Source organism: Ziziphus jujuba, chromosome 1 (genome assembly GCF_031755915.1).
Source record: "Ziziphus jujuba cultivar Dongzao chromosome 1, ASM3175591v1".
Classification (NCBI taxonomy): Eukaryota; Viridiplantae; Streptophyta; class Magnoliopsida; order Rosales; family Rhamnaceae; genus Ziziphus; species Ziziphus jujuba.
The window spans coordinates 41,451,361-41,479,014 of NC_083379.1; the positions used below are offsets into that span (position 1 = coordinate 41,451,361).

The 27,654-nt window shown below is 35.7% G+C and overlaps 3 protein-coding genes across 5 annotated transcripts; all 3 read left to right on the forward strand.

Moving 5' to 3' along the window:
• Positions 1-5,291: 5,291 nt before the first annotated feature.
• On the forward strand, positions 5,292-16,327 carry LOC107434763 (COP1-interacting protein 7). Of its 3 annotated transcripts, XM_016046245.4 has the most exons (11): positions 5,292-5,443; positions 6,098-6,277; positions 6,381-6,563; positions 6,678-6,777; positions 6,870-6,900; positions 9,618-9,660; positions 9,841-9,993; positions 11,066-13,313; positions 13,470-14,877; positions 15,539-15,622; positions 15,805-16,327. In XM_016046245.4, exons 2-11 carry the CDS (start codon positions 6,219-6,221, stop codon positions 15,867-15,869), a joined length of 4,374 nt encoding a protein of 1,457 aa, XP_015901731.3. In that variant the 5' UTR covers positions 5,292-5,443; positions 6,098-6,218; the 3' UTR covers positions 15,870-16,327. The 3 variants fall into 3 exon arrangements, with proteins under 3 accessions (XP_015901731.3, XP_048329049.2, XP_048329055.2); XM_048473092.2 differs by lacking the exons at positions 5,292-5,443; positions 6,098-6,277; positions 6,381-6,563; positions 6,678-6,777; positions 6,870-6,900 and adding an exon at positions 8,365-8,448; XM_048473098.2 differs by lacking the exons at positions 5,292-5,443; positions 6,098-6,277; positions 6,381-6,563; ... (1 more) ...; positions 6,870-6,900; positions 9,618-9,660 and having other exon boundaries at positions 9,868-10,009.
• Positions 16,328-17,969: 1,642 nt separating this feature from the next.
• Positions 17,970-24,060, forward strand: LOC107434557 (ABC transporter B family member 19). The gene is made up of 9 exons (XM_016046035.4): positions 17,970-19,191; positions 19,443-19,497; positions 19,675-19,850; positions 19,946-20,110; positions 20,300-20,595; positions 20,705-21,021; positions 21,151-21,374; positions 21,501-23,405; positions 23,537-24,060. Exons 1-9 carry the CDS (start codon positions 18,097-18,099, stop codon positions 23,882-23,884), a joined length of 4,581 nt encoding a protein of 1,526 aa, XP_015901521.3. The 5' UTR covers positions 17,970-18,096; the 3' UTR covers positions 23,885-24,060.
• LOC107434567 (uncharacterized) lies at positions 23,902-27,632 on the forward strand. Its single transcript, XM_016046046.4, has 5 exons — positions 23,902-24,775; positions 25,081-25,771; positions 26,029-26,268; positions 26,570-26,661; positions 26,780-27,632. The coding sequence occupies exons 2-5, from the start codon at positions 25,121-25,123 to the stop codon at positions 27,402-27,404; spliced, it is 1,608 nt and encodes a 535-aa protein (XP_015901532.3). The 5' UTR covers positions 23,902-24,775; positions 25,081-25,120; the 3' UTR covers positions 27,405-27,632.
• Positions 27,633-27,654: the final 22 nt, after the last annotated feature.

A 27,654-nucleotide genomic window follows, 5' to 3' on the forward strand; every position in this document is an offset into this window, starting at 1 on the left:
ATATATTATTTAACATATTTAATATGTACCAAAATATAATTGGCAGTCTATAATAGCTTTCTTTTTTTCTGGTAGGGCTAGGGTATTCAAAATCAACCCAAAACTAGCTCTTACATTTGATTCTTTTTATATTGTTTAAAATATTAAAAAAATATATATATTAGGTATAACAAATACATTGTCATGTGGTAGCGACTGTTTAAATTTAATTATGTGATCCATTTAATAATAGAAAACTACATAAAATTCAACATTGTTATTAACAAACTGCTGCATAAAATGTTTTTTTTTTTTTTCCCCCTAAAAGATATATGCAAAAATGACATAAATTAAAAGTTCTCTCCCAATTTATCTATACCGCTCTCAATGAATTGTTGCTTTCAAAACTTAAATTGATCTTTTACACACGGGTGAAAGTGCAGTATGATAGCTTATGTGACTAAAAATATATTTCCATGACAATAATTTATAAACCAAGAATAACCCAAAAAAATGATTTAAACCAAGAAGAAGAAAATGAAGAAAGAAGAAAAACAAACAATGTTCTTCTAACCGATACCATACATGTGCACCTCACCGACTATTGATGTTTACCATGGCCTGAATTAAGATCTAAGATTAGTTGTTGAAAGGAAAACCAAAAAACAAAAAGTCCACACTCATCATGCATTTAGGACCCTCAGACATAAATGATTTTCACTGACTGAAACAATCCTCCACCACAGTTGATTGCCTGTGGAGACCACCAAGCATGGCACTATGTGCTGAATGTGCTAACGGGATCTTGATGGTGGCGCCCACTTGCCATGTGTTTGAATCACAACCGTTAACTTACTTTTCAGGGAGAGGAGCTAGAGTTTTTTTAGCTTAAACACCTTTTGGGGTTATCCTTAAAATCATCTAAAGGATCACATTTCCCATATTGTATTATCAATAATAAGCTCAATCAAACGGTAATAATCATACGATAATTATATTATTTGGTAAAAGAGTAAAACCCACAAAATTTCAGGGGCAAAAAACACAAGTAGAAATTCCACGACATTCCACGTGCCTAATGATTTACAGTGGTTTCTCAAAAATTTGCCGGTGAAACGTGTCTGGTTTCAATTGGATAGACAAAATTTGGCAACAACCAAAGCTAATCATATTGGCCACTCGAATATGGGGTTCAATTGGGATTCACTGATGGCCCAAGTCCTTGAAAATGAAACTTCAAATATGTTACCCAACAGCAAAGAAACCTAAGGGACTGTTTCAGTGACAGAGCAAACGAATTGGACTGTTGTTGTTTCTATCCAGGTGGGTTCCATAAGTACCACCAACTTATTATTTTTTGTATTAACCAAAAATAAAATTATCTTTTTTTTGTTTTTTTAATAAAAAATAACGTCTTTGCTTTAACACATGTTTCTTTTAAGTTTTAACAATTCGAAAGACAAAAACCTTTTTTTTTTAATTAAAAAAAAATCCAATCTTGCAGGACAATAAATGTCTTATTTTGGTCAGTAATACTAATATTCATTAAATTTTAAATACTAAATAATAACATCTTATTTGTCAGAAAATAAATGAGATACTGGAAAAACAATAAAAAAACCAAAAATACTTATATAAATATACTCTTATTTTGTTGGAGTAATAAAGTAGTTTTTAGTGATTTGTTATTGATAATAAGATGAATATTCATGAAAATTTTTTATATCAAATTCTAATTAAAATATGAGAAACTTTGTAAATTACTTTTTTTTTTTAGGTGAATAGAAGCTCCATGAGTTACACGTAATGTAGTATTGTGAATTTTTGATAATTCACAGAGTTCCTGACGGTAGCACCCTATACCCAAATAGTATCAATCGACACCCACCTTTATAAATGTCTTTTAAGTCGGGATTAGGACTATAGATGCGACATTGGCCACGTATATCGAAGTCTATGTCGTGTATCAATAATTTATAGACTAGGAAAATTCTTCTAATTTTGTTTTCCTTTCCTTTTACATGTTTGTTTTGTTTTATTCTCGTATTATATATTTATATATATATATATATATATATATATATATATAGACTGAGACATGTATGATTAGGACATCCATTTTCTCCTATCATGCCTACTAATATTTATTGGTTTCTAAGGTTTTTATCACACTTTTTATGTATAAAATTGATGTGTAAGTCACACTCACTTTTGATTTTTATATATTATTCTTTAAAAATATTTGGACAAACAACTTGCGCCTTTGTTTATTTTATAAAAAAAATAATTATCCTTGTTTATCCCCCTGAAATAAAAAACTAAAGGAGCAAAATCTTGTAGTTTTTGGAGTCAGTTGGGTCAGGTTTTGAAATTATGGAGCATCTATTAATAACAACCAACAAGTTGTTGCAATGTCATTATAATAACCCAACTTTAGAAAGAAAAAAAAATTGATGTAGAGATTATACAATTTCCATATCAGTCAAGTTTCTTCTTTTAAATAAATTAACCAGAAGAACTTCCCAATCACCACCATTAATTATTCATCACGTTAAATAATATACAAAAATAGAAACAAGTAAAGGACACTACTGAGTAAAAATAAATATAATTTTCCCAGTACTCAATAGTAATCATTGTGGCAAAGCCATTAATTTTTTTTACATGATGATTCTCAATGAATTCTCCAACATATATACATATATATATATATATATATATATAGAAATAGTAACTTTACTTTTTTTTTTTTTTTCAGAAAATTGTTTTAGAGATACGAATGGAGAACTTTTTCCCAAGTGTTCATAGCATCAGCATCAAAATGCTAAGCAGGAATATATATATATATATATATATATATATATATTAGAACTAGAAGGTCAAAAAAAACAAAACCATTCATGATCTTATGTGCTATGTAAAAGACATGGCATTCCGCAAAAAGATGAGAAAATACATGACATTATCCAAAAAGGGTAGCATGTGATCAAAGAATAACATGAGCTTCTTTATGCCTTTGACCACATCAAAAGCAAAAACAAATAGGGATGGTTAGAGATCTTATTGATATTGACAGAATCAATTACATGTAAGATCATTCACTTTGAGCTCCAAAAATTAATTCACTTTGTTTATGTTCATGAAACTCTTAACCAAAAGTCATTGGGGCCTAACCATAAATTATTTAAGCAGTCGAAAAATTAACCTTAACAAAATGGATTTAATATAGAACTATACAATATGTTGACAGAAATCTTTATTGTTTTTTTTTTTTAAAGGACTAACTCATATTTATAATTCTAGTAGTTTATTTTTTTGGGTTCATCACCTGATTTTATTCATCAATTAGAAAAATTGGAAAAATGATAAGTCATAATTAAGTTTGAAAAGATTCGGCAGGTTGTAAAATATGGGGAAAGTGAAAAAAATTGCTAAATATAATAATAAAATTTATTTGCTTAATTAAGCAATTAAATAATTTATTCATGGCATGTTGGTGGAGGAGGTATTTGAATGTTGGTGACCAAAATTTCATGACAAGTGTCGTATGGTCAGTGGCTTGGAAAATACGATAATGTATGGTGGACTTCTGCAAAAGGGTAATATGGTAAATTAATTCAGTATTCACGTTCAAAATCAAAACTTGTTAGCAAAATTTAAAAAGAACCGTTAAATTTAGAATCTGCCTTTATAGCCATATACACACAGTTGTATACAACTTGTTTGTCCCTCAAATTACCATAATCCCCATTTATTTCAACAGTGGATTACAGCCTGTAGGCTTGTGAAATCAAATAATTGGACCAAAATGTCCTTTGCCAAATTAGCAGAAGAAATTAGATAAAAAATAGTGTTGCTTTTGCTTTCCTTTTTTTTGGTTCATTTGTTTTCACAAGTTAAATTTCTCTCTCTCTATATATATATTTTCAATTTCAGATGAATGCTATATTGAAATCTAAAAAATACTGGGATAACTTATTCTTTTTTTTTTTTTTTTTACTCATATGTTTTCTACCATATTTCATAATTCTTATGTTTAAAATTTTATATAAAGTTCATCATAATAAAGATAATGAAATAGACATATATCTTTTTATTGACTATAATTTGTTTGGAAGCACATTTTATATTTTTACATAAGAAGTATTTTATATTTTTTTATATAAAAAGTATCTATTATTATTATGCTAAACTTTTGGTTTTACTAAAAAGATTCAATAACGTTTATAACACGTCAAGTAAAATTTGTTGTTATATTATAGAAAAATGTTTAGACCAACATAAAGCCACCACATGCAAATTTGTACTTTCCTAAACCAATTAAAAAGAAATTAGGTAAACTTTCTATAAATAAAAAGAACCAATTTTAATTTAAAAAATAAAATGTAAGAAAGCAACCTCACGTTGAGCAATTGCAGACCAGCTTCATAGGTTTCCTTCATTTAGTATTTCTTTCAATTTGCAAATCATAGCGGTATAAATTGGTTCGAAAAGAGAAACTAAACCAAAAATTGAAAAAAAGAAAAAAAAAAGAAAGTTAAATTAGGATCTTCTTGAAGCCTAAATATGGTAATAATTTGTTCATTAATTATGAAAAATAATTTTGAATTTTTAGGTTTCTAGATAATTAAAAAATAATGGATTTTTACATCCAATAAACCAAAATTTTAGGACAAGTTATTTGTTTTATGATTATGACTTTTGGGAAAGCACCCACCATGGTATTTAGAGTCCTAGACCAAGTTACATTTATTTACTGAAGTAAAAAAAAGAAAAAGAAAAGAAAAGAAAAAGAAATATAGGAGTTAAATCCATTAAGCAAGGAGAGTATGGTAATTTTAACGTCTAACTGAGTTAAACCCATTTTGGTAAATGGGCACCACAACCAAAGAGTCTTTGTCTTTCAATCTTAGTTAAGATTTTATTTTATACAGATTACGAGCAAAATTTTGTCTGAAGCCCAACAACACACACACACACACACACACACACACTCTCTCTCTCTCTTCAGCTCTGTCTACTGTATTTTTTTTTTTTTAGACAGAGAGAGCATTAGAGAGAGAAAGCAAAGCAAAAGAAAAAGAAAGAAAGATACATTTGATGAATGAGTAAAGCAAAAACCATCCTTGTCATTGTTACTCTTAGGGTTTTCTTTTCTTAGAGCCTAAAAAAAGATTTAGAAATTGGATGTGCACAAAAACCCATCAGGAGAATTTGGAAGGTAAAGCCAAATAACAGAGACACCCAGTAGAAGAAGAAGGGGAATAAAGGATATATATATATATATATATATATATATATATATATATATATATATATATATATATATATATATATATATATATATATATATTATATATAAGAAGGCGAAAGAGACAGAAAATGCTGGTACCATTTGAACCCCTGAATAAGAGGATCCGATTTAAACAACCGAAGATCTCAGCGATTGAGCTCTCTATCTCAGGTACGTTTCTGATTTGGATTGATCAGCTTCAACATTTTTCTCAAATTTGGGTGTTGTTTGGTTAGGTTTTTTTGTATTTATTTGCATGCAGTTTTTATTGCTTATGTGCATGTAAAGGGTCCTTTTTTATTTTTATTTTTTTTGTTATTTGTATTTGTACTTGTTCATCTGAGTTTGTTTTGGTTTCACATTTGAATTCGGTCTTATGTGTTCTGGTTTAGTTATCTATCTGAGTTTGGTTTTGGTTTCTGTTGAATCAGATCTGGGACATTTCTTGTTTTTATATTTTAGTTGTATGGTTTCTATTTTGGTGCGAGGGCTTGAATTGAAGTGCATTTTATCCTCCAGAAGGGTTTTAGGATTGAGATCTGATGATTTAATATTGATTATTATCTGGGGTCTAGAACTAGCAGGTTTTAGCTACTTGCATTCTACCTTTTATGTCCTCAAATACTGGTGGTTTCTGTTGACGGGAAATTAGGATTATTATAGTGCGACTTCCCTAATTTGCTTTCCGGATACTGAAAATTTCGTTCATTCTTCTTCAGCAATTTCCATATCGTTTATGACTTTTGAGCTTATATAATTTCTTATTCAACTTTCAAAAGCGGATAAATTTGTTATTGAATTTCCTTTTAATCTTTTCTTTTCCAGCATTTCCTCTTTGACTTGATCAGTCAATACTGTGAGGATCTTGAGCTTTCTGGCTGAAAGTTACAATCTGGGTACATGAAGAGGTCATAGAAGAGATACACTAACTACAGTTGAGTGGAAAATGAAATCTGATACACCTCTTGATTATGCTGTATTCCAATTATCACCGAAGCGGTCAAGGTGAGGACGATTTTTGATAGGTCTTTGAGTTTCTTTATTTTTCTGATATTGCATTTAGATTTTTGAAATATAATATAGATATATATTTTTTCTTTTCTGGCAGATGTGAATTGTTTGCTTATGGTGAAGGAAACACTGAGAAACTTGCTTCAGGATCAGTAAAGCCATTTGTGACCCATTTAAAAGTTGCTGAAGAGCAAGTTGCACTTGCAGTTCAAACAATTAAACTTGAAATTGAGAGATATAAAAATGATGAGACATGGTTCACTAAGGGAACACTTGAAAGGTTGTATAAGCTTCACCAAAAACATCTATTTTTTTCTTACTTTTCCACTAATGCTGCTCTTTAGTGGTAATATTTGGGTTTCCTTTTGATTTGATTGTCCATTATTGTTTCCAGGTTTGTGCGGTTTGTTAGCACACCCGAAGTCTTGGAACTGGTCAATACATTTGATGCGGAGATGTCTCAGTTGGAGGCTGCTCGGAGAATATATTCTCAGGTAGTAATTGCCAACTAATTAATTAAGAATCTTTTGGTAATAATTGAATTACAATGACTACTTGTTTACTGAGTTTGGAACTTTTATTCCAGGGTGCAGGCAATCAACAATCTGGAGCAATGGGTATGTCTCATTTTTTCTTTTTTTAACTCAAGTTTAATACTACTTGCCTTTAGTCTTTTACATTGGATTTGTCTGCATAAGCATTTTCGAATGCCTTGATTGTTGTCTAATATAGAGCTGAACTTCCATATGTGTTGGAGTTAGGAGTCTGTATGTCTGTTCTTTGTCATTGATGTCAATATCTTGTGGAAGTATTAAGTTATCAAGATCTTGTAGAACTATTAGTGTCAATATTTTGTTCTTGCCATAATTTGGTCATTTGTAAAATCACCCGTAAGTCATTCTAAGCACAGCCTGATGTGTTAAGTATTGGTGATGCTGGTATGGTGCAGGATATATCACTGAATATCTATCTAGACTCTACATAATAGTTTGAAGTATTTGTCTGGATTAAAGACATGTATTTATAAAAATTATCAAAATTTATGCTTCTACTCTAGTTGTTAAAGCATGCCAACCAATACGATTTGTTCGAGCATTGTAGGGTTACTTCAATACAAATGCTAGTTGGAGTAGGTAACAGATATAGAAGGTAATCGAGTGTATACACAAGCCATTTGCGGTAGCTGTATGTTGATGCCTATATATTTTCTCAAGAGGAAAACCTCATAATTGGATAATAAATGCTTAGCATTTTAATATTGCAATCGTTCACATTATCTGTTGTTGGTAAGTTAAATTGTTTTCTAAAATAAAAAAGTCCAAGTGCGCATATGTAAATCTTATTAGGGATCCATATTCCATTAATTTCTTTGTATTGATTAAAGGAATGCACTCTTTTGAAACTGAACTATAAATAGCTGTGCTTTGCTACACAATGTATCCTCCCAGTATTGTAAAATATATCCATAGCCATTTCAGAATGCCTGCTTGAGGTGTTTTCTAATTGAATGGATTTAGAATGAAAAGGGAAAACCAGATTTTCCCAAACTTGCTAGGGAGAAAAAGTTGCAGAGGAACATAAGTTTGTTGCTAGTTTATCCTGTAGACTTTGGTTGGTGAATGACATGATTGAGATACATCGGAATACGAGATTGCAAATTTTTTTCTTCAGCTTTGGCTTGAGTGGTGAAACGGTGGGGAAGGGCTAGGAATATTTTTACTTAAAATGATACTAATGTTCCGTGTCGTTTATATTTGATCTGATGTTTGCTTGAAATAGATGCTGGACGAATTGCCTAGGCACAATTGATGTTGTCACTGTTCTGAGAATCCATTCAAGTAATTTATGCGTTAGTAAATGAAGGGTCATGGATTTCTGGGTATTGGTTTTGTGTACTCAAATTATGAAAAGCAATTTTACTTTTTCGGATCAACATGAATAAGAACTGTTTTAAATTAATAAAGCAGAAAATAGGTTGTGTCCTGTAACCTAGTAGAGCCAAATGGTTTTTTTCACAAGTTTGGACTTTTGTTCCTTGAAGATTGGTGTGCTGCCAGGAAACAGATCAGATTCATTGAATTGGTGTGCACCAGCTAGGAATAAAATTACAGATCAGATTTGCTGATGGGTTTCTGACATGGTTGGAATTCGAACATCTGGTTCTGGTAACTCCATCCGCTAATCTTTGCCTAACTGTACTGTCAAAATAGTGCATTGTAGAGCCATGCCTGGTTCTTGGACAAATTTGGTTTCTGAATCTCATGTGGCGGTAACATGATGCTTCATGTTGATCCTCTTATTGGTGGGATTTATTGCTGGCAGATCTTGATTTGACGTGGCTATTGGGGTTGTTTAAAACAATTAAGGGTTCCACTAATTATTAAGCTGGAAAGTCCATTAAAGTATGAAATGTAATATTACTTCATTTAGTTGATTGAGCAAGAGTATCATATATATATATATATATGTATGTATGTATGTTTGTATTTACGAATTCCTTGAATATAATTCTTTCTTCAACTATCCCGATAGCTGTTGATCTTGGTGTTTGTTTCTTTGTTTGAAGGCACCTTTGCTGAAGGTGTTCCATGTGATTAGCCGATTGGTGGTACCTTAAATAAATGGCTTGCTATTATGGAAATGAGGCTGTTGTTATCTTTAAAGGGGGTTTGGTGTGACTGTTAAGGAAATTATTAGTAATACATTTGTTCATTGACATCAGCTAGGGATGTCTGGAGTCTCTAAGCTAGCTGTAGAGCTTTGTGTTGATGAAATATTGCCATTAATAGGCTATGCAAACCAATTTGAATGTTTTTAAAAAATGAAAAGACCTTTACGTTTTTATGATGACATGGTATGTGCACGTAGACATGGGTGAATGAATTATGTGTATATACATATACATGTATCTATGCATATGTATACATATATACATGTATTAATAGGTACATACATATATGAGTCAGTTTGGTCTTCTGACTCTTGGGGCAGCCAGAAGCTGGCTCCTTAATTTGGTAAAATGCTTTTGTGAAAATCTGAACAAATATGGTAATGCGTCTAGACAGTAGCTAGAAAGTGCTGATCTTCTTTAAAGATTGACTGACAACTAATCTTAGTCAGCATTCATCATTCTTTGACTTGATGATGAAGAATGTATTGAGTACATTATTCTTATTTCATGTGGAGATCTAAGAAACTTCATGGTTTCTAGGTTCTTTCATTCCCAATGCATATTGAGTCTGTTAGGTTGGATGTTTGCAATTGATTCTGGTTAATAATTGTGATGCTTGGGTTTTGCTAAAGTACTAATCCAGTTTTTAATAATATACTTCAGGCATCGATGGAAAAGGAATCACAGCAGCAGCAGATGCGACAAAGTAATGCATCCTTTATACTTTACATCAAAGCAGCTCAGATGAAGTTGTTCAGCCTGATATGTTTTGCAAATTTCACTTTGTCTTTTGGACTTTCTCTAGAATGTTTTCCTCTGTATATCTCTTTATGAGTTGTTTTGTTAATCTGTTTATTTGTTTTTCTCTACTTTTGTTTTCATGTAGGAAGGAGCTTTTGAGGGCTATTGATGTGCGGCTGGTTGCAGTTAGGCAGGACTTAACCACAGCTTGTGCTCGTGCATCAGCTGCTGGTTTCAATCCTTACACTGTTTCCGAACTCCAACTCTTTGCAGATCGGTTTGGTGCTCAACGCTTGAAGTAAGAGTCCCATCATGTAAATCTTATTTTTATATCCCTATCACTCATCTCTATCTCTCTCTCACTCGCTAAATGTTTGCATGCATACATATGTATTTGTAGCTGTACTGCATATCTATCTATCTATGTCCATTGCTGTCCTGCATCTTATTATTACTGGTAGAGAGGAAAGTCAGCGGTGAAGTTTTGATAAAAATCGGTGATTTTCTTTCAAGTTAGGCTAATCCTCTAATTGAGGTCTCCTTGCAGCAAAACTGCTAAAACAGTAAAGACGTTCTAACGTGTTTCGGACTTATTTTTTTGGCTGTGCTGTTTTGGTCATATTGGTTTTTGATCTCTCTTTATATATATATATATATATATATGTATATATACATATACATATATAGACACTTGATACACATCACAACGCTAAATTGGCTGTGCTAGGGTATGACGTATGACATGTTACCATATAACTTGAAATGAAAAGCAAAAAGCTCAATGGTTTGGCCTGACAGGAGATTGCCACCTAATATTTGTTGTGCACTGTTTCTTAATTTCCAAAATTGGATAATGGAGACCCTTTGTTTACATGTTACTGAATTTCTGGGCTCTGCCCATTTATGGGTGATTGAAACTTTACAAGATTATTTTTATTTCCAGTGGGGTCCAGCTTTATTTATTTCTGGCCCATCTCTGGCCTGCAGGTTTTGTTGTTGAACCTGGGCTTAGGTCCGAGCTCAATGTCATTCCTTTAGTGGGTCCGGGTTTTGTAGTTATAAAATCAAGTGGGCCATATAGGTCCATTGGAAAATGTCAAGGAAGCTCATCTTAGATTGCTGCGTGACATGCGAAAGAAAATTGTCACTTGTCAGAATAATAAAAGGTGGAAAATAAAATAATGTTAGATGTCACAACACCGCAGGTATAGCAGTTAAAGAGGTGTTTTCCAAATTTCCAAAACTCGACTGCCTTGTACTTCTCACCTAAACATTGATTAACTTAAAATATAATTTAATTCTTTATGTGATTTTCGTATAATTAATAAGATATTTTCCTCTTTTTAATATATTTTCCAAAATTTCTGCAGCGAAGCCTGTACCAAATTTTTGTTACTGTGTCAAAGAAGACCAGACCTAAGCAACTATTGGAAGCCAGATGTCGATGACAGAGCCGTTAGATCATCATGTGGGTCTGACATGTCCATCGATGACCCCACGGAAGAACCTTCTGGCCCACACGCCAGGGCCCACCATCAAGTTCAAAACATGCAGGAGCAACAACCAGCACCATCACGAGCCCTTCAGGACCAATCAAGATCAACCACGTGTCAGCAGCCCAAGTCCTTCCCTACTACCACCACCACCACCACCACCTCCTTTCCTTCACGACGTAACGTAAACGAGAAAAACGAAGCCAACAAAGAAGAAAGCAGCCACGAGGCTTCAGAGAAGGAGAAGAAAGAGGATGTTCAGACCGATTCCCCGTTCTCCTCTTCTTCTTCAACTGCGGCTGCTCAATCCACAAGGCGGCTCAGTGTCCAAGACCGAATCAACCTTTTTGAAAACAAACAGAAGGAGATTTCTACGGCCGGTAGTGGTGGCAAACCTGTTGTGGTTAACAAGTCTGTCGAGCTAAGAAGGCTCTCCTCGGACGTTCCATCAGTAGCTGTGCCAGAGAAGTCTGTGCTGCGAAGATGGAGTGGTGCCAGTGATATGAGCATTGATGTGAGCGGTGAGAAGAAGGATTTAGAGAGCCCTTTCTGCACACCATCTTCAGCTTCTTCTGTTTCTCAGGTCAACAAGTCCGGTAATATTGCTTTGGATGATAAGGACCAAAAGGGATTGAATGATTCAGCGACTTCGTCTACAAAGATCGAAGCTAGGAGTGGTTCTGGTCGAGATGGTGATGATAGTGTCTTAAAGGATAAAGTTGAGGGGCAGAGCCGGATTGGGGTTTCTTCAAGTCAAGAGGAGGTGGGTTCAAAGCAATGGAATAATTGGAAGGAGCAAGCTGTTTCTCAGACCCAATTTAAGTCTTCTCCAAGGGCAGAGCTAGTTGGGTTGAGTGATCAAGGAGTTTCTCAAGAGAAGTTGAAGATTTCTTCAAATAGTGAAGAGAGGAGCCGTGGGTTTAAAGAGCAAGGCGATTCTACAACGCTGTCAAGAGGTTTCCCGGACTGGATAGAGATTGTTGGACCAAAAAACCAAGCTGGTTTGCAGAAAGAGATTGGAGGTTTTGCAAACAAGGCAGGGGATGTTTCATCTGATGGTGGGTCTGGGAATAAGGTGGAGGATTCTGGATTGACAGACAACTCAATGGTTCAGTCAAGGCGTAAGAGCTTCCACAATCACACCCGATCTCTGTCTGGGCAGTTTGATGGTGGTATAGGAGGATTCAAATTTAAGGAAGCCTCTTCAGCTCAGCTCAAGGGGTCTGCGGGTGATGAACTGCCTCCTCAGCCTCAGTGGAGATCATTTACAGGAGAAGTTGAGGAGAGGTCTGGAGTTGATTTGTCATCACCAGATAAGCAACAAGTAAAAGTGGAAGATCGGAAGGTGAAATTTCAGAAACAGGTTCATGCCAATCGTGAACAGACAAAGAGGTCACAAGGAAGAAGAGATGAAAGTAATATTGTTTATGAGAATAGCAAATTTGATTTTTCTGTTAAAAATGTTTCAATGAATCAAGAGAGCTCGGATATGTCAACACCATCGATTGAGCAGGTTCAGAGAGTTAGGCAGAGTAAGGGAAATCAGGAACTCAATAATGAGCTTAAGATGAAGGCAAATGAACTTGAAAAACTTTTTGCAGAGCACAAGCTTCGGGTTCCTGGGGATCAGTCTGGTTCTGCACGTAGAAACAAGCCTCCAGATGTGCAGGTGGAGCAGGCAGTGAGTTCACAGTATAGAAAACCAGTAGCGGAGGAAATTTCTCCTGCACAATTGCCTGAAAAAAGCACAGTGATTGAACCGACCGGTGGTTCTAGCAATATTGCAAAGTTCACTACTCCACCGGCAAAGAAAGTAGATACCCAGGAATATGGTGATACTAGGAGGCAGAATTTCTCTGAGCGTTTTTCTGATGATTCTAGAGGAAAATTTTATGAGAAATACATGCAGAAAAGAGATGCTAAATTGAGGGAAGAATGGGGTTCTAAAAGAGCAGAGAAGGAAGCCAAGTTGAAATCCATGCAGGATAGCCTTGAGCGTAGTAGGGCTGAGTTGAAGTCCAAGTTTTCAGGGTTATCAGACAGCCAGGATTCTTTATCAAGTGCTCGACGGCGTGCAGAGAAGCTCAGATCTTTTAACTTACGATCTATTACGAAGATGGAGCAGGTATTTTTTGTTCCAGTTTTATCATTGGCAACTAGGACTGAACCTAATGCTTAAACAGCCATTTTCAGTATTTGGAGTGCTGTTGCTAAAAATGATATTGGAGTTCTTGATTTACAACTTCTTTCTAAAGATGTTTAGTTTTCTTTTGGATAACAGCCTGTAGAAGATTCAATTCCCAGTGATGAGGATGAAGAACTTTCTGAATTTCAAATTCAGAAAAATTTTGGACAAGATATATATTTTGCTGAGCCATCTTTAGGAGATAGTGCTTCTAGAGGCACTCAAAACAAGAAAAACTTGCCAAACAGAAATATGTCTTCATCAACTCCTCGGATGACTGTAGCATCAGCTCCACGGCCATCTGTCAAAGCTTCAAACTCCAGTTCAGGGAGGCGAAGAGCACAGTTAGAAAATCCTCTGGCACAGTCAGTTCCCAACTTTTCTGATTTTAGGAAAGAAAACACAAAGCCCTATTCTGGAGTCAGCAAAACAGCCACCCGTTCACAGGTGAGAAGTTATGCCCGTAGTAAGAGTGGTACTGATGACATACCAGTTGTCAAGGAAGAGAAGCCAAGACGATCTCAGTCCTTGAGGAAAAGTTCCGCTAGTCCTGCAGAGTTTAAGGATTTGTCTGCTTTGAATTCTGAGGGTGTTGTTTTAGCACCATTGAAATTTGATACAGAACAAACTGAGCAGAGTCTATGTGACAAATATCCAAAAAATCTGGAATCAAAGCCATTCCTTAGGAAGGGTAATGGGATAGGTCCTGGTTCTGGAGCTAGCATTGCCAAGCTGAAAGGTTCAATGGCATCTGAAACTTTGAAAAGTGAAGAAGAATTTGATGAATCAGGCTTTGAGGGAGAAGATTCTGTGGACATGACAAAGGAGGAAGAAGAGGAAGAGCTAGAAACAATGGCAGTTGAAGATTGCATTAATATGGATAACGGGAAACCAAGGCTGAGTCAGGAATCTGATAAGTCAGCTAACTCTGTGTCTGATAATGGTGATTCCATAAGATCTCTTTCCCAAGTGGACCCTAATTCAGTTGCTGAATTACCTGCAGCTGTGCCTTCGGCATTCCATGCTGTAGGGTCTCTCCCAGATTCACCAGGAGAAAGCCCTGTGTCATGGAACTCACGAATTCACCATCCATTTTCTTACCCACATGAGACCTCAGATATTGATGCTTCTGTGGACTCTCCAATTGGGAGCCCTGCTTCATGGAACTCTCATGGTCTTGCCCAAACAGAATCAGATGCAGCTCGAATGCGGAAGAAATGGGGAAGTGCACAAAAACCTATTCTTGCTACCAATTCATCCAACAATCAGTCACGCAAGGATGTGCCAAAAGGTTTTAAACGATTATTGAAGTTTGGAAGGAAAAGTCGTGGGACTGAGAGTTTGGTTGACTGGATCTCTGCTACAACTTCTGAAGGAGATGATGATACAGAAGATGGACGAGATCCTGCCAATCGGTCATCAGAAGACTTGAGGAAGTCAAGAATGGGATTCTCACAGGGACCTTCTGATGACAGCTTCAATGAAATCGAGTTCAATGAACAAGGTAATATATAGTTGTCCTAATCTTTAAAATTATTTTGTTTATCTTGCTTTTAGTGTTCTTGTTGTAAATTTTTATTCTCTACCGGGAGTTCGTGTTATGCTTGTTTGCCACCCCTTAGAAAGAAATGTGATTCCTAATTGTTTCGATCAGCTACTGGGGGTTTTCCTAATGACCCTTCTTCAATGGATTATCTTCTTCTGATAGAATTCTTCTTCTTTTTGTGTCATTGTGTTTGTCCCAAGATCTAGTGATTGTTAAAAAGCATACTTCATTTCATGAGTCATTTCTTCACTTATGCTGTGGGTACTTGAACTTGAGTACGCATTTATTTGGTTCATCCCTGATCGGTGAAGTTCCTTGACGTTCCTATACAGAAATTTATCAAAAGGGCATGATTTACTTTAAATCTAGAGGAACGATAAGCCACTTTCATCAATTTATTCACCCAGTGCCACTAGAAGTTGAAAATTTCAGGAATTCGGTTGATTGTGTTTTAATTTTATTTTCTGTGTTTATTTTTTCTTTTGCTGTTTATAATTTGAATTGGGTTAATTTATTTATTTATTTATTCCCTTTTTTCTGGATTTCATTGTCTCCTGTTTGTAAAATGTACATCTGAATACTCAAGCTGATGGCTGAATTTATTGTTTTCCCTTAATAGTTCAAGCATTGCAAAGCTCTATCCCAGCACCTCCAATGAACTTTAAACTGAGGGATGAGCATATGTCAGGAAGCTCGTTAAAAGGTGACACTATTAATTTTCTTTCAAAGTACACTCTCTTATCTATTTATATAGAATAAAAGATAATGTTTTTATGTAAAATGCCTTGAGAGTTATCTTAGAGAGGCATGAAGGAAACCCTTCTGTTTGTTCCTTAGTACGTAAAAGTTTTCTAACAGTGGGGTACTTGCAATTTAATTTTTCAGCTCCACGATCGTTCTTCTCACTCTCGTCATTCCGAAGTAAGGGAGGTGACTCAAAGCTCAGATGAGTACCACAAAATTTAAGTGCTTGGGGGATCATTTTCTTCAATGTAGGGTGTAAAGGATGAAACATATACAGGTCTTTTTGAGGTAGGCAAGAACAATACATCCATCTCTGTAAAGGATCAACGATGGGACACTCTGTAAATCTTGTTGGATTAATGAGGCCTTCCTCGTCATTTAGTAAAATTAGCTATATATCTAATAGTCATGTTGAAATATGGTGTATATTTGGTCGGAACATGAGTCGCTTATTGGCGTAATGTAATTGTGATTTTGGTAGTCCAGAGGCATATTCTTTTTCTCTTCTCCATTTGCTCTCTAGCCTGTGTGTTGTAAATCTGACTCTTTGTTAGAAACAACATTATTAGACTTTTAAGAAGAGTGATGTGCTTATGCGGAATAATAGCTTTGTCAAACATTACAACTTTTGATCTTATGCTCATTTTCTCCACTTCTTTCGATAGTTTGTTCTTCTTTACTTAGCTGATAAATTGTTGATTTAGTTCGTTTTACTTTTCCCAGTTTTCACAGAATGGCGTTGGCAAGTGAGGGTTGAAAAGTTTGATTTGACACCATGAAGCATGTGTTTAATTTCTACTGAAAGTATTAGGAAACACACAATTTTGTAGTGTTTAAATGGTTAGGAGGTATCACATGTTAAATTTCATGTATGTATTTTCCATCAAAAATTTTTGCGGACTTTATTTTATCAAAAATTTATTGTGCATAATAATGCAGATGGTTGGAGGACAGAAAAGAAAACGAAACCAGCTAGTATTATTGATTGATATTCACGGTGGTGTATTATTAGTTGATTGGATCTTGGTTAGGGTTGTTGAACAATGCAACAAACTCTTTGGTTTATTTATGGAAAAATTTATTTAAACCTTTATAGTTTTGTCTTAGTTCATATTAGATTCATATTTATGAAAAATCATATTCAGAATTAATCTGTTCATTTTTTTCAATCAATTAATCTTTACAGTTAAATATCATAAATATCTAAATCAAATTTACCTTTAGATATGACATTTTTTTGTGGTTGTGCTTCTTGTGATTTTGCGATTTCTTGTGTCTTACACGCCAATTGTCACAAGAAAACTATCTACGTGCGGCCAAGGATCACAGCACTATAGCCATGGACACACTGCCGTTTGTCCATTCACATACATATTTTGTAATTAATGCATCCCAACTTTAAATTATTTTTCTGTGTTTTTCTGCTCTGGAATCTTTTGTTTTCTGAGTTTTTTTTTTTTTTTTGGTTGATGACATTGAACATATATATATATTTCCAACAATTAGTTTCTTGGTCAAACAATATGACATCAATGGTGATGTTGGAGATCCATATTATTCAAACATATAGAAGATAATAGGAATAACAATTTAATTTCATTACCTTTTTTTTTCTTATTCTTTTTTTTTTTTTTTGGGAAAACTTCAATCATTGTTTTAGTGACAAGTGGAGAAACATTGGTTCTAGTTATTATCTTTGTTTGATGACAAAAGCTTACGTACCGCCGAAGAAACAAACTCAGAACTGGGTGCTGAAAATTTTCGTATCTCTTTAGATAACATTTAATTAATGAATTCGTAAGGTAAAATGGCTAATAACATACATAAGACATTATAAAATAAACTAAAAAGAAGAAAAAAAAAAAAAACATATATAAGACAGTTGTGAATCAGCCGGCTGCCTTATGGCCTGCATGCATTGTTGTCAATGTGCAACCACTGGTTCTAAATTTATTAAAATAGAAACACTTATTATTATTATTATTTTTAATATATGCATATATGAAAGAAATGAGTACAATGTGAAAGAGATCAATTTTGCATATTCGTAAACGTTTTTGTGCGGCAGCAATTCGATATATTTATGTGGAACATTGTTACTTTGATTAGTAGGTCATAAAGAAAAACGCAGTCTAAATCAATAGTGGGTCGTGGATATATATATATATATATATAGTTATATATTATTAATTCCACGTCTATACTATATGGTTATGTGGAATTTCCAGCTTCACTCTCATCGATGTTTTGTATTATTGTTTGGCTCCTAATATTAATTGCAATGTACGTAATTAGTTAAATGGCGGATTAAGCCAAGTCTTTTTGTGTCCTGAAGTACCCCCCTCATTTTTCTTCCTCTTTCCCCTGTATTCCATCCTTTCTTTTTTCTCAAACTTCTTTTTCCATCTTCCAAAACACTTTTATCATTCAATAATGGCTGATTCTTCATTTGAGTTTCGTTACAATTCTTCCAGTTCTAACATCCAACGCCGCCGTCGCCACCGCCAACGCCATCCTCACCCTTCACCGATCAGCTCGCACTATGGTTCTCGCTCTTTCACACCATTCAGCTCCGACCACCATCCGTATCTCTCCAATAACCCAACTCCCGGAAGAGTCCGGAACCCAACTCCGGCGACGCCTTTTGCGTCGGAGGACGACAAGTCATGGCAAAGTGAACTTTCATGGCAATTTCAGCCTACCAGGTGGAGTGTGAACTCCAACAACTTGGGTGCTGCTATGAGTCCGTGGACGGCCGCTCCGTCATCAGACAGAAGCAGAAGCAACGCATTTCGACGTTCGGCCAATGACTACTATCTTTCTCGGACGACAGGTGGGTTTCGAAGCTATAACAATCCTCTCTCTGAGTATTACTCTGGATATGATGCTTTGCCTGCTGGAGAAGGAGGGAGGATTGAGCTCCAAAGCTTTGTTGGTAGAGAACAAGAAAATAATATTAATGATCATAAAAATAAGTCTCCTCCTGGATTCTTAAAGAACATGGGAGTTACTAAGGAGGAACGTATCAGTGGAGGACCTTTGGCTAACAAAGATGAGCTAATTAATATAATTGATTATGATATACCTGAAAATGACGAAGTTCATAATCATGGTTTTGTTGGTGATGATGTAATTAGTTTGTCATCGTATAGTCATCATGGTCATGGGTTGTCACCACATATTAGGCATGTCCATGATGGTTACGGAAAGAATGATCGTGCATGGCCATCAATTAGTCAACATTCTGGTAAGAATGATGGCATGGATCAAGTTTCTTATTATGATGAAGAAGATGATGGTGATGATGATGAGGATGATGAAGGGCCGGCAGTAAAATCCATTGGGTTGTTTAGCTTGTTTAGGTACTCGACCAAGTTGGATATAGTGCTTGTGATTTTGGGTTGTTTGGGGTCATTGATAAATGGAGGAGCTCTTCCTTGGTATTCTTATCTTTTTGGGGACTTTGTCAATAAGCTTGCAATTGAATCACCAGCTGATAAGACCCAGATGATGAAGAAAGTTGACAAGGTACGTATAGCCGTACCAGCGTTTCCAATTTTTTTTTTTTTCAATGAATTTTATTTGCTTATGCTTAGAAAACATTTTCTTTTAATCAATAATGTTATCTTTTATTAATAACCTTACCATGCTACCTTGATATAATCATAGAGACTTGTTATTATAATATGATAGTCCATAAGTTGGACTTGTTATTAATGAGATTTTAATCCTTTAGGTTGATACATTTTGGTTGAAATAATATATATTTTAAATTTCAGACATGCCTCCTCATGACTGGATTAGCAGCGGTAGTGTTGGTTGGAGCATATTTAGGTAAGTGGGAGATATGCAACACTACTTGGTGTTTATAAGTAATTTCGTTTGTATTCTTTTAGTGAACAGCGTTTTTTCTTTCTCTGATTGAACAAAGTGAAAGAAGTATACCCTATTCAAATAATATGTAATAAAAGTTGGTTATTCTTTCGGTCTTATTGATGACAATATCGGCAGAGATTACATGTTGGAGATTGGTAGGGGATAGATCAGCTCAAAGAATAAGAACAGAATATCTAAGAGCAGTTTTACGACAAGACGTTGGCTTTTTTGACACAGAAACAACAACTGGTGATATTATGCATGGAATTTCAAGTGATGTTGCTCAAATCCAAGAAGTTATGGGAGAAAAGGTTTAAATATATAACCTCATTTTTGCTTTTTCTATTTTAACACTTTTCCAATTAACCAACCAGGTTGACTTTGGCATTTTCTTGTATAATTGCAGATGGCACACTTCATTAACAATATATTCACCTTCATCTGTGGATATGCGGTTGGGTTTATAAGGTCATGGAAAGTTTCTCTGGTAGTCTTCTCAGTTACCCCGTTGACGATGTTCTGCGGTATTGCTTACAAAGCTGTTTATGTTGGTCTAACTTCAAAAGAAGAGGTAAAGTTGGGAAAAAAAAAAAAAAAAAAAAAAAGAAGAAGATAAAGAAGAAGAAGAAGTAGAAGAAAGAAAGAAAGAAAGAACTTCACAAAATAAAGACCTTGAAAACTCAAAACTTATTTATTTATTTATTTATTTTCCAAACATTTAGCATTTTGTTGATTCCTACATTGCTTTTTTTGGTTAAAGCTTTCTTACAGGAAAGCCGGTGGTGTAGCAGAACAAGCTATCCGTTCAATCAGGACCGTGTTTTCATTTGTCGCCGAGGATCATTTTGCAGAGAAATATGCTGACTTATTGATCAAATCAGTGCCTTTTGGAGCAAGGCTTGGCTTTGCTAAGGGTGCAGGAATGGGGGTTATTTATTTGGTTACTTATTCAACATGGGCATTGGCTTTCTGGTATGGTTCTATCTTGGTTGCAAAGAAAGAGATCGCTGGAGGTGATGCAATTGCTTGTTTTTTTGGTGTCAATGTAGGGGGGAGGTAATGTTAAGCTTTTCATCTACTTGTTAAGAAAAAAAAAGTCTATATCCATAAAAAAATGAGAGACTAATTTAGAATACTTGTTATCTCCCTTGTTGCTGCCATACAGAGGCTTGGCATTATCACTGTCATACTTTGCTCAGTTTGCACAAGGAACTGTGGCAGCAAGCCGGGTGTTTGAAATCATAGACAGAGTTCCAGAGATTGACCCATACAGCCCAGAAGGAAGGACACTAACCAGTGTTCGAGGAAGGATCGAGTTCAAAAGTGTAACTTTTTCGTACCCTTCCCGTCTTGAAACTCGAATTCTCAACTCCCTTAATCTGGTGATTCCACCCGCAAAGACTCTTGCATTGGTTGGTGCTAGTGGAGGTGGAAAGTCTACCATTCTTGCCCTCATAGAGAGGTTCTATGACCCTATCGAAGGTAAGCTCATCCCCATCCAGTGTTCTGATACAGCTTTGTGATAGAAGACATATTAAAGAATGATTTATGGTCTGCTGGAAGAGATTTTGCTCCTGATTTTTCTCTGGATTTTACAAATACATTTGGCAGGTATAATCACATTGGATGGTCATGATTTAAGGACACTGCAGGTTAAGTGGCTTAGAGATCAGATAGGCATGGTTGGTCAAGAGCCTGCTCTCTTTGCCACAACCATCCTGGAAAATGTGATGATGGGAAAGGAAAATGCCACCAAGAAAGAGGCAATTGCTGCCTGCGTTGCCACTGATGCACACGGCTTCATCTCTAGGCTTCCACAAGGATATGAAACTCAGGTCTCAACAAAATGAAATATTCTTAATTTTCTTGGAAAAATAACTCATTTATACCCATATGAATCCAAAATTCTTAGTATACAGGCATTTGTGATATTTCTTATTAAAAATGGTTGCTTTTGGCAGGTTGGAGACAGAGGAACCCAACTCTCAGGTGGTCAGAAGCAACGAATTGCTTTGGCTCGAGCCATGATTAAAGACCCTAGAATCCTTATCTTGGATGAACCCACCAGCGCTCTGGACACTGAGTCTGAGTCTATAGTTCAAAAGGCCATTGACAAGATTTCATCTGGAAGAACAGCAATTGTTATTGCTCACAGGCTAGCCACTGTGAGAAATTCTCACGCCATCGCTGTTCTTGATCGTGGATCTCTCATTGAGATTGGTAATCACCGTCAGCTCATGGAAAAAGCTGGAACTTACTATAGCCTTATCAAGCTTGCTTCTGATGGAGTTTCAAAAACTTCATCCCAACAGAATGATACTCAGAAGCTTACCCAGTACACGTCTGTGTCTGAAAAATCAGCATATGATGTATCAAGATTGCAGTATGCAGATGGTGTATCAAAATCAATGTACTTAAAATCAATGCAAGCAGAGGATAATCCAAAACTTAGAAAGTTTCAACTTTCAGAGATATGGAAGTTGCAAAGACCACAGCTGCTAATGCTTTTAATAGGATTCATATTGGGTATGCTTGCAGGGGCAGTTCTATCTGTTTTCCCCTTAATTCTAGGCAAAGCACTCGATGTCTACTTTGGTGATGTCTCGAATATTAGACGAGAAGTTGGGCACCTTTGTTTGGCACTTGTTGGGCTTGGCATTGGGTGTATACTCTTCATGACAGGACAGCAAGGTTTGTGTGGCTGGGCTGGAACAAAGCTTACAGTGAAGGTGAGAAACCTCTTATTTCTATCCATTCTAAAACAGGAACCTGGTTGGTTTGATTTCGAAGAGAACTCCACTGGAGTACTAGTTTCAAGGCTTTCCATTGACTGCATTAGCTTTCGTTCTGTGCTCGGTGATAGATTCTCAGTCCTATTAATGGGTCTGAGTTCAGCTTTTGTTGGTCTTGGTGTGTGTTTCTTCCTTGAATGGAGGCTAACACTTTTGGCTGCTGCTGTCACTCCTTTCACCCTTGGTGCAAGCTACTTGAACTTGATCATAAACGTTGGACCAAGACTTGACAATGATTCTTATGACAAAGCAAGCAATATTGCTTCTGGTGCAGTTTCTAACATTAGGACAGTTACTACCTTTTCAGCCCAAGAACAGGTTGTTAAGTCCTTCGATCAAGCTTTATCAGAACCAAAGAGAAAATCAGTGAGAAGATCACAGATTTTAGGCCTAACACTAGGGTTGTCTCAAGGGGCCATGTATGCAGCATATACCTTGATTCTTTGGTTTGGTGCATACCTAGTGAAATTAGACAAAACAGGATTTGGTGATGTGTACAAAATTTTTCTCATTCTTGTTCTGAGCTCATTTTCTGTAGGACAGTTAGCTGGTCTTGCACCAGACACTTCCATGGCATCCACTGCAATTCCATCAGTTTTTGATATCATTAACCGCAGGCCTTTGATTGGTAATGATCGAGGAAAAGGTAGGAAGATCGAACAGAGGAAACCATGGGATGTTGAGTTCAAAAAGGTTACATTTTCATATCCTTCAAGGCCTGCAGTCATAGTCTTAAGGGACTTTAGCTTGAAGGTCAAAGCAGGTAGCATGGTGGCATTGGTTGGATCAAGCGGGTCAGGAAAATCAACTGTGATATGGTTGATACAAAGGTTTTATGATCCAAACCAAGGGAAGGTGATGATTGGAGGGGTGGATTTGAGGGAGATTGATGTAAAATGGTTGAGGAGGCAAATAGCTTTGGTGGGTCAAGAGCCTGCACTGTTTGCTGGTAGTATAAGAGACAATATTGCATTTGGTAACCCAAATGCTTCATGGGCTGAGATTGAAGAAGCTGCAAGAGAAGCTTATATTAACAAGTTCATTGGTGGCCTACCTCAAGGCTATGAAACTCAGGTACAAAATCAAACCCACTATCTGTTAAATTAACCCAAAAAAAAAAAAAAAAAAAAGAGTTAAAAAAAAAAGAAGAGAAAATCTGTACCAGATTTGACTAATCAAAATTTTTATGCTTGCAAATAAATTAGGTTGGAGAGAGTGGGGTCCAGCTGTCTGGTGGTCAAAAACAAAGGCTTGCAATAGCAAGGGCAATACTAAAGAAATCAAGAGTATTACTTCTAGATGAAGCAAGCAGTGCATTGGACTTGGAATCAGAGAGACATGTACAAGTGGCAATAAGGAAGCTTTCCAAAAAGGCTACGACAATAGTTATAGCTCATCGGCTTTCTACAATCAGAGAGGCTGATATGATCGCGGTCATGAAAGAAGGTTCAATCACAGAGTATGGGACCCATGATTCACTTTTGGCTTCCAATCTTAATGGTGTATATGCCTCCTTGGTTCGTGCTGAAACTGAATTCAACGCATTTTCTTAGATTCACTCATCATCTCAACCATGGATTGGGATTTCTGATCATTACAGAGGTTTCTTACAAACAAAGTTCGGCCTCCCCAAATAATTTTGATCCCATGGGTAATCTTAATTTGCAATTCATTACATAGAAATATAACAGTCTAAAAGCCCTATGGTACAACTTTTTGTTTTTCCTCACTTTCTCTCTCTATAAATTTATATATATTTTTTATTGTAAAGACATATCATATACAATTTTTTAATTTTCTTTTTTGATATGGAGGCATGGAGATTTGGATTCATGATCATTGCTCCATGAAAATAAGAACTTATGAAATATATTTTAGACCCGGTTCTTTTTATTAGAAGCAGAGCAGTTTATATACAAAAATTGGATTAATTAAAGAAAGATTTTGGTCTCAAGTACAAAATTTTGGTCAAGTTAGAGATTGCTTTTTTAGGGTGGACATGTTGCAATGCCTCAACCTTTCTCAATGGCTCCATTTCCTCTAATACAAAAGCGAAATGCAACCAGGAATTGAAAAGACCCAATAACCAACTGATTCATTAATTCACTGGAGTAAAAAGGGTGATCTATATCGCAAACACTTTTTTAATGCTAACCCATCTTTAATTTTTCCCACCATTACACTAAAAAGGACCACCCAAATAAATTCTACAACGTTAATAAATATGTCTCTTGGCTTTCAAGCTAAGAGAACCTGATGGTTACGTGCCTGGCATGCAAAGTTACAAAGGTTCTTCTAGCTAAACCAATGGCACCACGGGTTGTCACCCATTGTGACAATTTGAATCTATAGTTTGTACCTCATTTCTCTATATGCATAATTCTTTTCTTCTCTTCACAGAGGAACAACTCTTTTCTCTTGGCTCCTTATGCTCCCACTTTCAGGTATTTCTCATTTTTCTATAATTTATACACTTCTGATGCACCCCAAAATAGCAACAAATATTCAAGTTTCATATATGCTTTTATTGAAAATAAATTTTTATATCTTTTTGGTTTTTAATCCATATATTCATATAGTTTTAAGCATCCTAATCAATTACTAAGCAAAATAATGAGAAAAATGGACGTTTCAACATGTTGTGTTGGTCAAGTTTTTCTAATCAGTAATCATTATATACAGGAGGAGTAGCAATGACATAATTTGTGATAATATTGACTAATACTTTGAACTTTTGTTCATGAATCAGGTAGGCTAATTTGGATTATCAGAAGAGAAGAAAAAAAAGAATGGCGTCTCTTACACCAGGAGTACTACTAAAGCTCCTTCAGAGTATCAACTCCAACGTAAAGGTTCGTGGAGAGTACCGTTCGGTCCTTCTACAGGTGATCAGCATTGTGCCTGCCTTGACTGGTTCAGAACTATGGCCTAACCAAGGCTTCTTTATTAAAGTCTCCGACTCTTCTCATTCGACATACGTTTCACTCTCAAAGCAAGATAATGAGCTTATCTTGAACAATCAGTTACAGCTCGGCCAATTCTTTTATGTTGATAGAGTTGAGGGAGGAACACCAGTTCCTACTCTTGTTGGTGTCAGGCCAATTCCTGGACGACATCCTTTTGTCGGGAACCCCAAGGATTTGATGCAAATGTTAGAGCCATCTGAGGGTCCTGTCCAGGCTGATAATGAAGGAACTAATTCATCAAAATCAAAGGAGTTGATGGAAGTCATGAGAGAGGAAAAAACAAGGCAAAAGATTGTCATCAAAGAGGAAAAGGCGGTTGTTGCATCTAGGTATATGCAAGGTGTTGTAACATCTAATTCAAAAGCAAGTGGGTTGGACTCCAGTGGAGGTGGGAAGAACATTGAAAGTGAGAATGGTGGTATAGGTAAGAAAATCGGTTTGATCAAAGGGAAACAGCAAGAGCTTAATGGTCAGGTACATTTCTTGCCAAACAAACATTCCATTTCTACTATACAACAAAGACAGATTCTAGGATTCCGAAAGATAACCAAATTCTGCACTTTTATTTATGTGTACAATATAGCACAATGTCATAGTAGATGATGATATAGTAACAAAAACAAATGTTTCTTGAATAATGCTAATTGAAAAAAAAAAAAAAGGAAAAAAAGAAAAAGAAAAAAGCAAACAAAAACAGTTGTGTGATATGGTGATTTGTACTAGCATTCCAGGCACGTTCAGTGACTCCTTCCTGCAATAGACCTGAGGCACTCTCATCAAAGCCAGAGGTTACGGTATCTAATATCAAGGAGACTTTTGTGCCTTCTAAGAGTATTTCTGCAAAACGCTCATCAAGTAAACAGGAAAATGCAAACTTGAATCTCTTGTTAAACAACAAAGAAAAGAATCATTCGCCAGAGTCACTTTTGTGGTCTTCTTCTCTGCCTGCTAACCTTTTAAGGCAAGGAAAGGTACTTTTCCTAGTTTCCTTTGCACTATGCTGTTTAAATCCATTTTCACATCTAAGAACTTGGCTAAAATGATCAGTATTTTTTATTTAGCTTTCCATATTTTTGCCCCAACTGTTTCATTCATTTCAAGAGTCATTCCAATTAGCACTCCTTGAAAATATCATTCCCATCGAGTTAAAATTGATTATAGAATAACATCTTGAACATCAAAATCTCACAAATCCTTGCATCAAATACATGTAGTGTAGACAATTTGGATTACAATTCTTCTTTCTCATCTTTTCTGTTACAATCTTACAAGGGCATGCTTAGGAGGAGGAATCTAGCTTCTTTGGTTGCAGCAGAAGCTCAAAAAGAGGCATCCAGAGCTGCATCTCTTGTCAAGTGCCTCAGGTAACAAAATAAAGGATAACATAATGTGTTTGATAATAAAGAAACGGATTCAACTTTTAGCTACAGTCTTCTTCAATCTCTTTTACCTTGATAACTTGTTCTTGATCAATTTCTTCAGTGGGTTTTCCGACCTTTGCTCAACTGCCTCACCAGAGAATCCGCTTCTCTCTTTTGAAAAGTTCTTCACACTTCACAAACTTATCGACCAATCAAATATTACCAGTCCATTGAAGGATAAATCTCTTCATCTTATAACTGCAAACTCATTGCCTTCAGACATGGAAAAATCTACTAAAAAGGCAGGCACAGCTCATCGAAAAAGTATATTAAAGTCTTCGAAGCCCTCTATAGAGTTAAGTGGGAAAGAGAAACTCGAATGGGCTAACGAAGATAGTGGAAAAGATATCATAGAACTGAGAGAACTTCTCTTAAACGAAACAACATCTTGGTTTCTAAAATTCCTGGAGGCAGCATTAGATGTTGGCTTTCATCTCAACACGCAGGAGAAGAAAGGAAAGGATATTGCAGGGCGACGAAATGAGCCAGACAACCACATTGCTGTCACGTTATCACAGCTTAAAAAGGCAAATGAATGGTTGGATAAACTGAAGAGCAATTCAAGCTCAGAGGACAACGGATTGGTTGAGACAGTTAATCGGTTGAAGCATAAAGTGTATTCTTGTTTGCTTGTTCATGTGGAATCTGCAGCAACTGCCCTTGAAAACCGATCTGATCGTGGCTGATTCAACTACCAAAATGGATTTTGCTATTTTTCTTTTTCTTTTTTTGATGATATTTATGAATAAATTATTTACAACTAAGTTGATGTTGATTTCCTACTAAGAAAGAGTTGAGCTGGACATTCTTACCAACGATGTTGAAATTCAAATTATATTTAAAGTTGGTTTCCATATAAATACTGTATAGCTATGAAAAGTCCATATCAATAAAGTGATCGGATATTGTAAATATTTCTTGATTGATCGTCTACCG